A 15644-nucleotide genomic window follows, 5' to 3' on the forward strand; every position below is an offset into this window, starting at 1 on the left:
TTAACAAAAAACAAACACACACGCACACTAACCATTATATTCTCCCCTCACTATGGCAATCATGTCATTGCTCAGCAGCTCAAACACGTCCAGACCAACCACTTCCCTACATGAACGCATCTATCATTAGCTGTGATCTTATCCTTCCTAAAAATAAAGCCCACCCTCCCAATTTTTCTTCCTGTAATTTGCTGATATGGAAATCAGCATCACCCCGTTTGGACTCTGACGCATGCAATTCTCAGAGGATCTGATTCCTCGGGCTGAGATTAGTGCGTCAACACGAGGTCTGTGGCTGTCTGGGTGTTTGTTGCTGTTCGCGGGTATCTTGTCTATGTGTCTCACTGTATACTGCCCTTTAACTGTAAAGGCAGGCTGTTTGAGGCGAGGAAAGAGTGATCTGTGCGTAAAATGCATTTCTGGCATCAGAATGTGTCAGAAACTTGCAGACTTATTAGTGAGTGATCTGACCGTCTGTTTTGTAGTGAGGTGCTTGAACCATGTGATAAATAATTAAAGGGACTTCCGAGGCCATCTAATACCACGTTGTTCATTTGATCACTCCAGGGAAATATAGGGGAAGTTCAAGATGTTGAGTTGACTTCTTCCTTCTCCATTTCTACTGGCTGGCATGTTCTGACCCATTTCATGCTGAGAGGAGACAAAGACTCTGGCGGACTGGGGGTCGAGGTGACACACACACACACACACACACACACACACACACACACACACACACACACAAGTACACCGTGCTGTTCTTCCTTCCTGACAAGACAGCGGTGTCTATCCCTGATCCAGACCAGGCGGCGCTTCAACATTGAGTCACCTTGACACATAACTACTAGATCATTAAATACTTGAGTAAAGTCCCTGCGAGCTGTAAATTTCTACACTGCAATCACATAGTTGAATAATTTAATCATTTACTGTGTGTGGTGATTAACATGTAGTTTGCAACTATTAAGATATAGTAGACTTTCTCTCTGAATGAAGTGTGGGCCTGAAGGTTATGGCCAAGAGCACTTTAAAAGCAAAAATACATCATGTTAAGTTTGACAGTTTGCTTCCGTTTTATGACTGACTTGAATGTGTTTCATACCATTTGTTGTTTTGTATTTTTTGTCCTTCCTAGTTACTAGTTTTATAACAAAATAAAACTGCCCTGACAGTTAATTTGTGAACAGTGCTATTATATGTAACAAATCTGAGCTCTGAAATGGCTCAGGTGGAAGAATGAAAATGATTCTTCCAAGAATCATGAGCAGTGAGCTTCAGTATTTTTTTACAGTGAAGCAGTTGTGTTTGTTGTACCATCACTTGACTATATGCTCTATCATTTAATGTTATTCACCAGACAATCCTTGGCTGTGCAGACACTCTAAAAATAATTATACTGTCAACAGACACACAGCTTCTGCCAGTGTCAAGACACCGGCTGTTAAATGCTACTTTGATGTATAAATATCAAAAAACAGTGAATGCCATGGCCAGTTGAGTTACAAATAGAAACAATGATCCACAGTGTGCTAAAATAACACTATTTGCGTTAGCTAAACCAGTGACAATTCTGAACTGTCAACAATACTTACAATACTGATTTACAGCGTCCACTATTGTTCATGTGCAACAACGGCATCAAATGCTTTCCTCTCCATCTGCACTCTGAAAATACTCCTGTAATCCAGGCTGTAAATATTTTTAATGTATGTGACTCATACTGACGTTTGTCCTCAGGAGCCAACCTCAGATCTTCATGCAAGTTTAAAATTCTTCTTTAAGGTACGACTAAAAATACTTGTATACTCGTTGGCTTGTTTTTAAGGTTTGGGTGCTTGAGATGTTTTCCTCTTTACTTTGAGCACTTACCTTTCATCTCCCTCAGACTCCAAGTTTGGCAGGCTGCAGAAAACAGGGGGAAAAAATATTAATGTAAGTGTATCTAACAATTCTGCAATTGTTCCTCGCCAAAAGTTGTAAACGTACAGTGAAAAATCGAGGCCAAGGGAAAATTGTGAAGTCTGGTTATTACATTTAAAAAGGCCTTAAAGCTCACATTAACTCCAATTTTTAGAATAATTAAATGCCCCAAAGTGTCCTTACATATACTGTGCACACATGCATGTTAACAAATACATATAACCATTCACATTCAGACTCTTAAATTCATTAAGATCCGATGGCTGTTTGGGGCTTTGCACATGCTCAGTAGAAGCTGCAGTGTATTTTTAGGCTTGAAAAGTTGACACCTCTCTCTGTCGTCCTGAGAGGGTGACTCTGATCACATGTGAGCACAACCATAGAGCGATGGCTGACTTACACCAGTTTACCGCAGCAGCTTTAAAAGGCAGGGACCACAGCTGCTAGGAAGAGAACTGCTGACTGACATTTAAGAAGCTACGACACGCCACACACATACATGTAGACGTCGCTTTTACTGACTGTGTAAAATAAGAAAAAGAAAGTGAAGTGAGCAGTGTGAGCAGCTCTATCCGGGAGGTGTTAAGCTGAAAAAAAGAACAATATATAACAGCAATTTAGAGTTTGTAAAAACAAAACCAAAATGTATGTTCACTTTTGTATTAAGCTGTATTAATTTGTTATAAAATTTTTTTTTATGAAACTCACTATTCAAAAACTGTAAAAAAAATTTTACATGAGAAGTCAATAAGCCATATAATCTCTGAACTGCACCTAAATTAAGGTTTAAAAAAACAAATCTACAATGTGAATTGGTCAAATAAAAATCTGTTTAAATAAAAAGTAAAGCAAGATATTTGCTAAATAAATAGTAATTTTGTTTTAGTTGTCAACAATTAAAAAGGAAAGAAAAAAGACTTATTAGACATACATACATAACGACATAGATATATGACTATGAATACTTTCTCAAATTTTAAATCATTGCAAGGTCTGAATAATATGTAGGTTGGCTTTCCAACCAACATATGCACCAAGATATCTATGAGGAAGACTGGCTGTGCCTGGTTTCAAAAAAGAAAGGAATCTGTATTGCAAGAAGTTTGTTAGATGGGAATTGTGGAAAATAATTTATAAGAACAAAAAAAATCTCAAGTGAAAGATGTGTGATTTTTGTAGGAAAATGGTTTCCTTAATTATCAGTGCTAAACTGAGCAATTTCTAACAACAACCAATGAAAACTTTCAGAAAATTACTTCATCAGGCCTGATCACCTAATGACACTTGAAAGACACTAATGCCTGAATGGATGGCTGATTGTTTTCCTGCAGCCATTATAAAAACAGGCTAATCATGCTGGAGCCTTCATCTCTGACTAAACCACCGACTATTTCCCCCGTCAATCAAAACCTTTAAGTACTGTTCTCAAGGTTGTGTTAGAGGAAAATTCATGTGGGAGTTGTACAAGACAGTTTCAATCAGCAGCCTCAAAGCCAGGCTCAGGAATGAATTGACTTAAACGCCTCCTAATGGTAATGGGAAGTAATGGAGCATGTTCACTGTGGTGACCACGCCTGATAATGATGGATAATGCCTCCTTATTTGTAATCAAACCTACATTTTATTCTCTTAAATAAGAAATCTTTTCTTCACTCGCTTTTCTTGTTCTTTAACAACTGAAACCTAGCTCTCTACACACTTGATTGATCCCTGCAGCAAACCCTCTGGTTTGAGACATGGGGGTAGGCCAGTTGCTGTGTTGCAGTTAATCACATCAGCAGGTACGGTTTGGGGTCAAAGCCTCGCTCACCAGCTGGCTATGCTGCCCACTTTTGAGACTCTGGACCTGACTGCACACAAGATATCCAACCTGCACCACTTTGACTGGATACTAAGGTCAAGATACAAATAGTCATCACGCTGTGCCATATTTGGAGAGGGAGAGCAGAGGGGGAGGGGTGGTGAGGAATGGTGGTGGTTGTGGGGAAGGTTCCCATCAATAGAAATGACAGCTTGTGTTTGTGAAATATAGTGTTGGTAAGCTCGTCACCCACTAAAGGAGAAATGCCACCCTCCATGACCTGTAATTCGACCCACTAACAGGTTTAATCTAATCTATAACGAAATCAGACTTAATTACAAGCAAGCAACTACCATTGAAATGAGACACTAAAAGCATAACGCATGACTTGTTCCTGTTGTGACTGCTGTTAACATTATATCAATTGTTATATCCATTTCCTGTTACATTCTGCCCATTCAGACTGGGAGTTCATGCTTGATCTTGGAACCAGTAGTTTGCCAAACAATGGACATTGAGGAGAGACTGTTTTGTCAACTGCTGTTTCCAAAAGTCAGGAATCGCCTCTTAATTTCAATATTTACGACAACTTGGACAAAACGTTCTTAAAGTGCTCAGAAAACCTAGGCATCTCCATCTGCTCAGCACCAGAGAGCTACTAAATTACCCTTGTAGTGAGACTGTAACCAAAATAGTTCTTATCACTTGATTATATACATGGTGCACGGTGAGTGCATGCACAGTGCTGAAAACATGAACACCACCAACTGACTCTCAGAGCCACCAATTACCTTCAAACAAGTCACTGAAGCCTTCTTCATAAGTCCAACAAGCTCGCACGCTGACTCTTAGTCATGTTGTTTACTCTTGCCAGGCACCTGCTGCTCTCATTTATGCTCACATTGCCTTTTGCTTTATGTGCATTTCTTATCTCAGTGATTTGGATCTGCTCCCAGATACAACTTTTCATCCAAGTGTGGCTGTCAATGTTCCTGACTGAAGAAAGGAACAATTGTAACAATAACAAACATAACATAAGGACATACTCGGCTTTAGGAAGTCTAAATGACAGGTCCTTAGTCTCCCTGGGACACACGATAAGTGAGAAGGTTTGGCACCCGGCAGGGATGCACGATCCAACCTAGTATCAGAGGGAGTGCCAGCACGGCTCTGGCACCGGGACAGAAGGACGAACTGTGTGAATGTGTGTGTGGCTGCCAGGGCACTGTGACAATCAAGTATGGGTGAGTAAACTGTTGACAAATGGAGAATGATAGCAGTGCTATCCTGGGTAGGTGACGAGATGTTCAAATGCCCGAGATAACGCCTAATGACTCCCAGAATGCATCAGGCAGGATATGAGGATTCAGTTTTGGCTGAGCTATTTCAAATGTGCTCTGCTTCTCTGCATCCACTGGGTTTACCTTAGATGTAATGCTGAAAAGAATGATGATGGTTAATTATAAAGATTGGTCATCCACATTCTGCAGCAAGATAGGGACTTTCTCAGAAAGATGTTCCAGATGTTACAAAATGCGATGAAAACAGATGCACAGTCCAAGCAGTCCAAACTAAACACAGACTCATCAGAGTGGAGAAATCATTTAGTGCAACAAATAATCACCATCACAGTCACAAAATGCACTGAAGCATCCACCTACCACATCCAACTAAGCAGAACTGTGACCCTAATTCTCAGGAACTCAAATGAGATGAAATGCACAGAGACATTAAGTTACATTCATTTAGTCTGAAGGAGATGCCATTAAAAATCTGACTTTCCCCCCTTTTTATTGTAAAATACTGTAAAATAAATGTTTTGAGCATGGAAATTCATTCTTGATCTTGGGAACGCATATATGTTGAACTAGCTTTTTCTGGAGCCTTCTTCAGTGATTAAAGTTGCATACTTAAACCACGCTAACAACTGAGCAGTTTCAAATTGCTGATGACATGCAATGGTGTCATCTGAAAAGGTGGGTTTCCAGCCTGCAGCGGTACTTGCATGAAAAGATCCTCACGTTCCTCCGTACTCCATCAGCCATAAAAAATAAAAGCTGCAACATCAGCTCCACCTCACTGACCTACAAATCCATTTATGTTATACTGCATATCACAGCTAGAGGTCTCATTTTGATGCTAATTACATTACCTTGTCAGGGACATGGAATTTATCGCTGCAAGAAAACACATAAATAAAAGCACAAAACCGCCTCCGAATACAGGAGAGGTTTAAAAAGCACTCAGAGCGGCACACACTTTCATGAGGAAGAAAAACATGCCATGAGACCAGATGATGAGCAGTTCTCTTCAAATGAACCTTTCACCTCTGGATTGAATTTCATTTCAAGAATGAACATTATAACATACAGTTAATGGGTTTCCCTGAGGGCAAATGTATCATGTTGTTTTGTAACTGAATGGACAAGAAGGTGATTTATATACTGGGGTGAATAATGTATTGACACAGGGCGTAATTTCATTTAAGCACTTACAGTAACTGTCAGGTAATTAGGACGATGTTTAAAGGATAATTGCAATTTATTTTTTGTTTTCTTAGTTTCATTATGCCACTCAAATCAAAACTTCCAGCTATAGTACTTCACAGTAGAGCCACACAGAGTCTCTCAGACTGAAGGAGGCAACAGGAAACTCAATCAGTCAAATCCAAATAATGATTCAGTTTCATTTCAGAATTGATTGGCACAGACAGAACAGTGACCTCGTAAACTGACCTGTTCCAGTTGACTGTTCCCGATACTCTCTGCATCTCTCCCAGCGCTGCCAGCAACAGAGACGATTTTCCACAACCCACCTGGCCCACAATCATAGTCAGCTTACCTGAGAGGTTTGATGAGACAGTGAGGCAACATCACAGGAAGTAAACAGATAACTAACAGAAGGAAACTAAAGAGAGAAACAAACAAGGAGAGGAACTGAGGATTGTACATAACATTGCCTGATGCTCACCAAAAGGAATCTTGATGTCCACATTAGAAAGTGTTGGCGGTCCATCGGTCCAGGTGAAATAACCGCTAGTTATCTATAGAAAGAATAGCACAGATTCTGTAAACATGTCATCCATCTAAAATGATGCAGAGTGGCAGTGAGGCAGTAAGAAGTAAATGTGGCCTCATTGTTATTCATTGTATTGCAGAGGAAGGAGGACACAGGTTCACTTGCATCCAAAATACTGTGAATGACATACAGAGAGTAAAGTGAGCAGGTGAATCACTGCAGTTTCCAGAGGTAGAAATGGAGTTACAAAGATAACTGTCCTAAATTTCACAAAAAACAAATCAACACTATCCCAGATATTAATAACACATGTCATTGTACAGACTAAGTTGTGACGATGAAACCTCAGGGCAATTAATTCAACTGTCAAAATGCTGATTTAATTTATACATAAAAATAGGCACAGTATATACTGTATATGATGATATGTCAAAAAAGTAAACCGGTCTGGGCGTTCTTTAGAGGTCCAAACATTGAGCTTCTTTTAATGTCAGCGATTTTGGATTATGCTGATATGATGTGTCTTCTTTTACCTTAAATGTCATTTACTTCAATAGTTTATGTAGATTTATTTTGAAGTCTGATTCACACCCATATGTATAAGGCTTTCAATAAGATAACTTTAAGCGCCAGAAAAAAAATTTAATTGTTCATGTTCAATTTTATATGCATTTATTTTAATTACCCAATGTAACCTGAATCTATTTTTCCAGCTATATACCTCATTGCCCTTATTAACACACTCTGTCCCTGCAGTCTCTACATAAATGGGTAGGTTTTTTTTTGTTTGTCTGCCTGACCATAGTAAATAGCAAATACAATGACTTGACAAGACACTCTTGGAAACGAGATGATGCATCTCAAGATGCTTTAAACAATACATTTGTTCAGTGTCCCTCATGCAAAGAAATCCCTAAAGGTCATAACTGCTACATGAGTGGTGTGATTGTGACAAAACCTTGAGAGCCAGTCAGCGTAACTTGAAATGACTGACCTTTAAAAAAACATTCAGTCTATTTGCTAACTTTAACTTTGATAAAACTTGAAGGAACATTGCATCTTTTTACTGTCTAGACCAGAAGGTATCTGGTGGAGTCTGGAAGATGACGCATTGGTCTCTCCTTTAATCTCTCTCACCTTGATACAGATGTCTTGGTCTATTTCCTGGGAGGGTCCGTCGCCCTCGTGGTCCCCCTGTGAGCTGTAGTTGTTCCAGTCGTCCCTCGGAGGGCGCTTCCGATTTACCACCTTCAGGGGCTTGAGGTGTCGGGACAAAGAGGAGGAGGAGGACGAAGGGAAAGGTTTAGAGGATGACTAGAGGAGGATTGTATAGCGTCAGGCATGGAGAACAAAGGGGTAAATGGTGATATTAACAGGAAGATGATAAGGTGGAGGAAGAAAACAACATTCACAGCAAAGTGAGAAAGCCTGGATGCAGGGGAGATAGCAAGATACAGATGTTGTCTACCTCATTGCCTAAATCAAGCCGACCCTCCCAAAAAAGTGTGTGCACATATACTTACCACAGCCTGGTATCTATTTTGGTTGTGATTGCTGGACCCAGAGGTTATCGTGGCTCTGGGCTCCTGTTCATCTCCAATTTCATCGCTTGAGAAAAACTCACTGAGCTTCTGAACACTACAGATTAATCAAACAGAGGAAAAGTAAACAGAGACATCAAGTCACCAATGATGACTATCACAGCAGACACGCACACACAGCATAGAATATAAATTGGTTTCTCATTTAAAGTCTAATTTGTCCCAACACATGATCCATGCCACCTAAATCTGTGCTAATTAACAGATCTGAAAATTCTCGACTCAACTGAAAGTCATTTCTTTGAATTTACTTATCTATGTATCCATTTGTCTCATGGATTAAGACATAGAGGAGTAAACAATGAACCCTGTGTCTTACAGTAAATACATTGGAAAAGTGCCCCTATCATCACAAGAGTATTATGAAATGAGAATAACTGACCAAATGGAAAATATTTAAAGCTGCACAATGACTTTCCATTTACAATACTGTTAGCCCATTCTTCGTCTACAAAGAAACATTTCCTCATGTTTTAGATTGAACTGAGTGAACTGCGGTGCTGAATATACACTGGTGCCTGACAAAGTATGTCAGACCACACATTCCAAAAATAGACATCTCAAAGGATCACAGGCAGCTTCCACATTCAAGGAAGAAAAGCCACTCTAGTTAAAATACGGTGCTTACACCAGAACAGTTGTACTAGCTCCTAAAGGCTCATATAGAAAATGTCCGTGCAATCCTGTAGCAGCCGGTGGCATCACCCCCACGGATTACACTCCTGCTCTGTGATCATTTTTAAGAGGTGAAAATAGAGATGATGGGATATAAATTGTCACGGCTTCATTGCCTGTACAGTCTGAAAAGAGTTCATTCACTTTATGAGACATCCTTAGAAAACTGTTAAGCAGTACATTCATTCATACTTGATTTTGTTATTAATCTGAGTATAGAGATTATGTAAATTTAATATTCACAGAACGGCCAAATGTTGAAAATTACATTTTACCCCCTGATGTCTGATTATATATGCAAAGTGAATACTTTATATATTTATATTCTCTACATAGCTCAGGCAAACCCTTTTAATTTTTTGCTCTTCAATGTTGAAGTTTTTTTTAAAGTTTTTAAGATGATACTGGTGAAAGTTAATCTAGGCAAGTTAATCTAGGCAAATTAAGTCTACAGGACGCTGTATATCCATCATTCTCAATTGGTCCTGCTTTTTGTTTTTTAAACCTACAGTGTATCAAGTCATCTTGTACAGTAGAGCACACCTCCCTGCAGATCAACACATGTAAGCTAAAAAAAAAAGGGCTAGGCCTAATTTGCCCTACATAGATCTGTAAACATATAACTTTGTGACTCAGTATATATATAATAAGCAAAGCCGTATACATATCCAGAGGCATGACAGGATGGGGTAATTATTGACTTATGCAGCATTGGTGGAAGAGGGAGAGAGACCTGTGCCTCTGCAGGAGCCTAATCATAACAGATGTCTTGACTCCCAAACTAATTAGGAAGCTAATCGCTGAAATAAACAGCCACAACGTTCAAGTGTCAGAGACAAGTGCTCTAAGACAAGAGAGAAATGAAGCACTTTGTTACATAAACAAAGGCTGATCCGATAATGCCGCTGATCCACCTGCTGCAGGAAAAGGTCAAGTGTTTCATCTAATCATGTTGCTTTTCACTACTCTGCTTATTGTCAGTTGTGTTTCTGTTGTTTCAGTTAACATCTCCTTCAATGGGACTATTTTCAGAAACTTCCAAACCAATAAACACTCAAAAAAACAAACCAGTGTTTCCAAGTTTATCTCTACATTATGAAACTGTATTATTTGTGATTTATTGTAAAAGTCAGCATGAAGAGGATAAATCTTTTTCTTAGGGTTTCTCACCTAACAAGCGCCTTGACGGTGGAGCGCACCACACTGGAGAGCAGGAAGAGGGGGGTGACCAGGATGTGAAAGAGGGACAGAGAGGCAAAGGCCACAGCTGGGGACAGATCAGCGTCCTCGGAGATGTGAACATGAACCACAAACGTCTGCCAGATGACAGGGAGGACAGAATGGCCAGAATGAAGTAAGTGACAACAACATAGATTTAGCTCCCCAAACCTGTGAACTGCTAACTTTCGATTGGCTGGCTGAGTCACTCGTGGCCTCTTCAAGGTAAAACCCACTTGAAGAGAAACAGAAGTCATTCCCTGGCTGTCAGCATCAAGTTACTGTTAAACTTGAGTTGTCCTCTCAAGAGTTTGAAGAGCACGATAAAATCAAATCAACTCAAAGATGAGGCATTTGTCCATATTTGTTGTTTATAACAGTCCCTCTCCTTGGTGTCTTTCTGACTTATATAATTCGTCATTCCTCAAGTCTACGACCATGAAGGACTTATAAATGTATGAATACGGACAGTATTTAGTGTGGTGAGCCCTCCACTGTGTTTCTTGAAATATCACTAGACATCTTGCAGTCAGACTGCCGGGCAACTGTCTCTGCTCTGTCCTTCACATAGGGGCAAAGTCAACAGAATGCACTCTGCAGTTCTTGGCTCTGTTTACATCTAGATACAACTATTTAAGTAGACTCATCCTAAGCAGAGCATACTGAATCATTTTCATTTAGGGGAATTAATGGTAGAGCTAGAATTTAAACTCACCGTCAACACAGCTGCGATGGGAATAGCTGCATTCATAAAAACTGAAAGCAGAAAAGAAACAGAAATTTCACAAAATTTGTTTAAACATCCTTTTGTTTTCATAAAACCCATTCAAAACCACCAATTAGACAGACTCAAATAGTACATGGCTGGGGTGTGCTGTGGGATCAGCGGTCTGCAAGTGCATAAAAGAACACACTCTTGTAAGGACATTTGCTGCTCGCCATGCTTGCTTTTCTCTGCCTTGTTGTTATTATTTGTTATTCAATATTGATAACTGTGTAATTCAAAATGTCATGAAACATGATCTAAAGATTGCACAGATCTATAAAAACTATGTTACTGCAGTGAAAGTGTAGTCCTAGAACTGCGTTAATGGTCAAATTGAGTGTTCGAGTACTCTTACAAAAATTGTCAAGGAGGAATCTTTGATTGCTCACTCTTCTTAAATATGTAAATATTGATTTTAGATTGGACACAGTCCATAATGGGACTGAAGGCCCACACACTGCAGCTACTGTTCATCTGATAGCTTGGAAGAAGATAAAGAGGATAATATGTGGAAAACAAAGTACTGAGTGATTATAATGTGCAGTGATGACTTATGTACTGGGACAGTATGTAGGTACAAAAGTTAAGATACGTCAATGTTGACATTTGGTTTCACACAGGACATAAACAGCGGTCTCCTGGGTGAAAGTCCTGTGTTTGTTTGAACCATCCATCCACCTTGACCTCCTGCGTATCCAGAGTTTGTGCCTTACTGGATATGGATGTGTAAAGAGCAAAGGCTTGCAGGCTGATGAGCTCTTTGCCCCTGGTCTCCTCCACGCTGTCACAGAAGATGTGCTCCCAGGCATACAGCTTCAGCAGCTTGATGCCCCGCAGCAGCTCATTGGTCTTCTTTAGTCGTTCACTGGAGTATTCCTGCAAGTGGGAAGGGAGACCTTGATTACACAACCATTATCTGATACATCAAGGACAGATGAACTATAAGATTTGCAGCCCGAAAGCGACACAAATGTTGTGATACAATTAAGATAATGATACGATACTATACACTTTATTGTCCCTGTAGGGAAATCTAAAACGTTTGAGTTTACATTGGGCTATCTATGTAGTCTGCCAGAGGTTAAGAGCTCATACTCGGCGTGGAGAATTTGAGATGGGTCGGACAGTATTCTCTGTGCTTGGCTGAGAACAGATTGATCATATATTGACTGGAGGGACTGGTATTCACTCCCCATAACCTTCAAGGAAGACGAGCAAGATTAGATTTAAACTGTACAGACAGATCAGCTCTCTAATACAGCCTCCAATACAAACATAATCCTCCGATCCAAGTATAATTTCTGCTGTAAACGAGAGTACAAACTTTCAGCCTTTCCAAGCAAATTAACTAAACCTTCATAGGAAAGTGTTTTTCACTGGTATAAAATCATGCTCCACAGTTTCAGTGAATGAAACAGTAGACCTGATACAGGTGTCTAGCTAAGTGTGTCTGTATGTGTGTGTATTTGAGAGAAAGAGAAGCATGTGACATCATGCTTAACACCATCATTACATCCACTTCATTACACTAATATTGACTCTGTTTGCAAAGTTCTGCATGACCTCTTTGAAACAGAGACAGGTCAGAGCCCACTCACATTAGCACTCACATTCACAGACACTAGCTCTGTGAGGCTGTGTACCAATCTATCAGGAGATGGTGAGATATTTTAGAGGAAAAGTGAAATATTTAACCTTCAGCCTGGAGAAAAGTGGTGGACTAAGAGATCAACTGAGTGTCCGACCGACAGACATTGCCACACACAGCCGCAAGCATGGCTAAAAACACATACAAATACTCGCAAACAGTGCTGCATCTCTTTCAAAGGGCCAATAGAAGCAACTCACCAAAGTGCTCTTTTGTGTATGGGAAAGCTTGGTGGCCACAAAGTATTGTACAGGAGCTAACACAGCGATGACGGTCGCTCCAATCAAGGCACTGATTCCCAAGAGGTAGTAGAGCAAGATCACTCCCACAACAATCTGAGAGTGGAAGATACAGAGAAAGACAGAAAAAAGAAGAGACATTAACCTTGTAGAGAGAAAAAGGAGGCATACAGGATTTCCAAAGAGGCAATCTGCAGTCACACATCGCTCCTTGTGAAAACCATATTACCACAGTGCACAACTTTGTGAGAAGCAGTGACCTTGAGGATACTAAGGGCACCAGCATACATGCAAGGAGATGCAAGGAAGTGACAGAGAGCTTAAAACCCTCACTTCTGATACCTGCTATGAATATATGGATGTGCTGTATTCATACACACAAGCTTACAAGCGGAGGAACACAGCATGTTTTAGACAAGATCCTGGATTTGTTAACTCCAGCATCGGTCAGTCAGTTAAACGCTCAAACCTGAATGTGTTTGAAAATTAAGCTTTTAACATCCTCTCCTCTCCCTTTTTACAACAGAGATGAGTCATGTTTCCACCTGTCCTTGGCTGCTTTCCCACCACCCACCACCTTTGGCAAGCATGCCGGATTCTGAAATCCCCAGGACACACAGAACCAGAAGGAGATGGATGTGACACTCACTCACTCGCCCTCTCCTTCATCTGTCACAGGATAATATGTGCTACTGGAGACAAGAGGGATGACAGCATGATTTGTTTTTATTTCCTTTGTAATAATACCTTTTTACAGTGGCTGCCTCTTAGTAGTGAGTCATATGTAACCCTGGCTTTTGGCATGGCAATGTTGCGGAGCCACCAATCCCACACAGTTTCTTTCAGCTTCTCACATGAATCACACCTGAAGTGTGTGTTGTTTTTAAAAAGCTCCATGCTGCTTACAGTTACATACAGTACAGTCACTCCCGCTAATTCGCCAGACTGCTTCCTAACTGCGATATTTCCCTCAGCACCTCAAGAAACACTGCGACTGACCTTTTGGGAGGTCTAACAGGACTATGCGTCTACAACCATGCTAGCGGCTATATTTGGAGTGATGGTTTGAATTAAAAATTAACATCAGCTTGCTGACATTTTCACAGTGACAATGCTGACATGATAATGTTTAGCTGATATTATGTCTATGTACACCATCTTGGTTTAGCACAAAGCTGAGGCTGATGGTGATGTCATTAGGTTTACAGGTAGTGATAATTTAAAAAAGAAATCAAAAGTAATTAAGATTCATCCATTGGAAACTGTGAATGTCTGTACAAAATTCTGTGCTAATCTATCTTGTAGATGTCGATATATTTTACAGGATAAGTAAATACTAATTGACAGACTGGTGGTGCTCCTGCCTATAAAAAGTCAGGGGATCACAAAAGAGATTGCAGTTCATTCTGAGGGGAACAAGAATATCTCTACTAAATTTCATGGTAACCTGTCAAATAGCTGTTGAGATTTTCCAGTCTGGACCAAAGTGGTGAGATTGGACCAAAACTGCCATCGCTAGAGCCATACTCCTAGCATGATTAAAAACAGGATAGGCACAACAGTCTTCTCTCTAGATACATACCAATATGCATTTTTCTGTATTTGGAGATTATCTCACGTGAAAGCAATTCAATAAGCAGCGTCAAACCATTTATTTTCTGATTAACTGCAAACGCTTTGAATTTAATGAACATTAAAGATGACATGGAAATTAGAGAAATAGAAAACACTGAGCAAAAGAGTCATGTGTTTTGTTTACACAGTACATGAGCAATATTAGCTGGCAGCTCAAGTCTACCGAGCCTCTGATCGATACACCTTTTTTCACAGCACACCTTCTGGCTTATCTTAACAGGTGGAATTGGTAACATTAAAATGATTGCATTCAATTTAAAAGAGTTGGTTTCCTGGTTCTGTGCATGCTGGCTCGCTGTCCATATGGCTTAGCAAGACACTTACTGGGACACGCCTGTGTTTTTCCTAATATGATAAGTTAAAATGCTGTGTTAAGGACCCAATACTGGCCACACTGTACGCTAAAAGGTTAGTAAGACGAAGAACAGAGCTGGTTTCTGTTGAGAGATGATTTTGCAAACTGTTTCATGTATAGTGTGAAGTGACAAAAGGGGCTAATCTCAGTGCAGTCACTTAATTGAAAAACACTGGGGATTCAAAGATAACTAGAAGCTGCAACAAAAATAAAGAGCTAAGATTTGAGATCACTGTAACTGCACAAGCCCTGTGTTAGCAGGCAAGCAGGTGCTGGTGCTACTGCTACTGAAGGTTGTAACACAGCCTGGTTCTGTCTTGTTAACGTGTTATTATTGCGTTAACGCATTAATTAATTAACGCTGACAATTTTATCGCATGTTAACGCCGTTATTATTATTATTATAAAAGAAAGTCTGTTGCTCACTGGCTCTGAATACACATACAGTCAAACCATGGGGTCACAGGAGGGGTGGGAAGTTGATCAGCCTGCAAATCACCCACCCAAACAAGCAGTGGAGGCTTCGGCAGACTCCGCTGGATGCAGCATGTATGAGAAGTAGACGAACAAAAGCAAGACAAGCAATCAAATGCCACAGCGAAGTGGATAGCTACACACTGCATGCTGATTAGTGTTGGGGAAGATGTCTTAGGAACGTTCTTAAAATAACAATGTATTTGCTTGGCCCTGCGGGGTTGCTCTTTGCTCTGGTGAACAGGAGACAGCGCTCCGCGAGGAAACGGCAGGTGCTCTCACCATGTAACCATG

At 40.2% G+C, this 15644-nt stretch overlaps 1 protein-coding gene and 1 long non-coding RNA gene across 3 annotated transcripts in view; one reads left to right on the forward strand and one right to left on the reverse strand.

The window, feature by feature from the left end:
- abcc8 (ATP-binding cassette, sub-family C (CFTR/MRP), member 8) overlaps nucleotides 1-15644 on the reverse strand; it is a 67472-nt gene that overhangs the window by 23236 nt on the left and 28592 nt on the right. The window contains exons 9-17 of the mRNA XM_038706603.1: nucleotides 12848-12982; nucleotides 11713-11875; nucleotides 10949-10989; nucleotides 10186-10331; nucleotides 8263-8377; nucleotides 7877-7996; nucleotides 6692-6764; nucleotides 6457-6562; nucleotides 1870-1902 (exon numbers count right to left, since the gene is read on the reverse strand). Coding sequence (XP_038562531.1) covers nucleotides 1870-1902; nucleotides 6457-6562; nucleotides 6692-6764; nucleotides 7877-7996; nucleotides 8263-8377; nucleotides 10186-10331; nucleotides 10949-10989; nucleotides 11713-11875; nucleotides 12848-12982 — 932 coding nt within the window. The remainder of the gene's footprint in view (nucleotides 1-1869; nucleotides 1903-6456; nucleotides 6563-6691; nucleotides 6765-7876; nucleotides 7997-8262; nucleotides 8378-10185; nucleotides 10332-10948; nucleotides 10990-11712; nucleotides 11876-12847; nucleotides 12983-15644) is intronic.
- On the forward strand, nucleotides 33-14743 carry LOC119894093. Of its 2 annotated transcripts, XR_005442879.1 has the most exons (5): nucleotides 33-690; nucleotides 1738-1782; nucleotides 1886-1932; nucleotides 10176-10369; nucleotides 13413-14743. It is a non-coding gene; the product is annotated as an uncharacterized LOC119894093 (long non-coding RNA). The 2 variants fall into 2 exon arrangements; XR_005442878.1 differs by having other exon boundaries at nucleotides 33-1782.

Source organism: Micropterus salmoides, unplaced genomic scaffold (genome assembly GCF_014851395.1).
Source record: "Micropterus salmoides isolate LMB-PRFRI ecotype aquatic unplaced genomic scaffold, ASM1485139v1 Ms_hic_scaffold_8, whole genome shotgun sequence".
Classification (NCBI taxonomy): domain Eukaryota; kingdom Metazoa; phylum Chordata; class Actinopteri; order Centrarchiformes; family Centrarchidae; genus Micropterus; species Micropterus salmoides.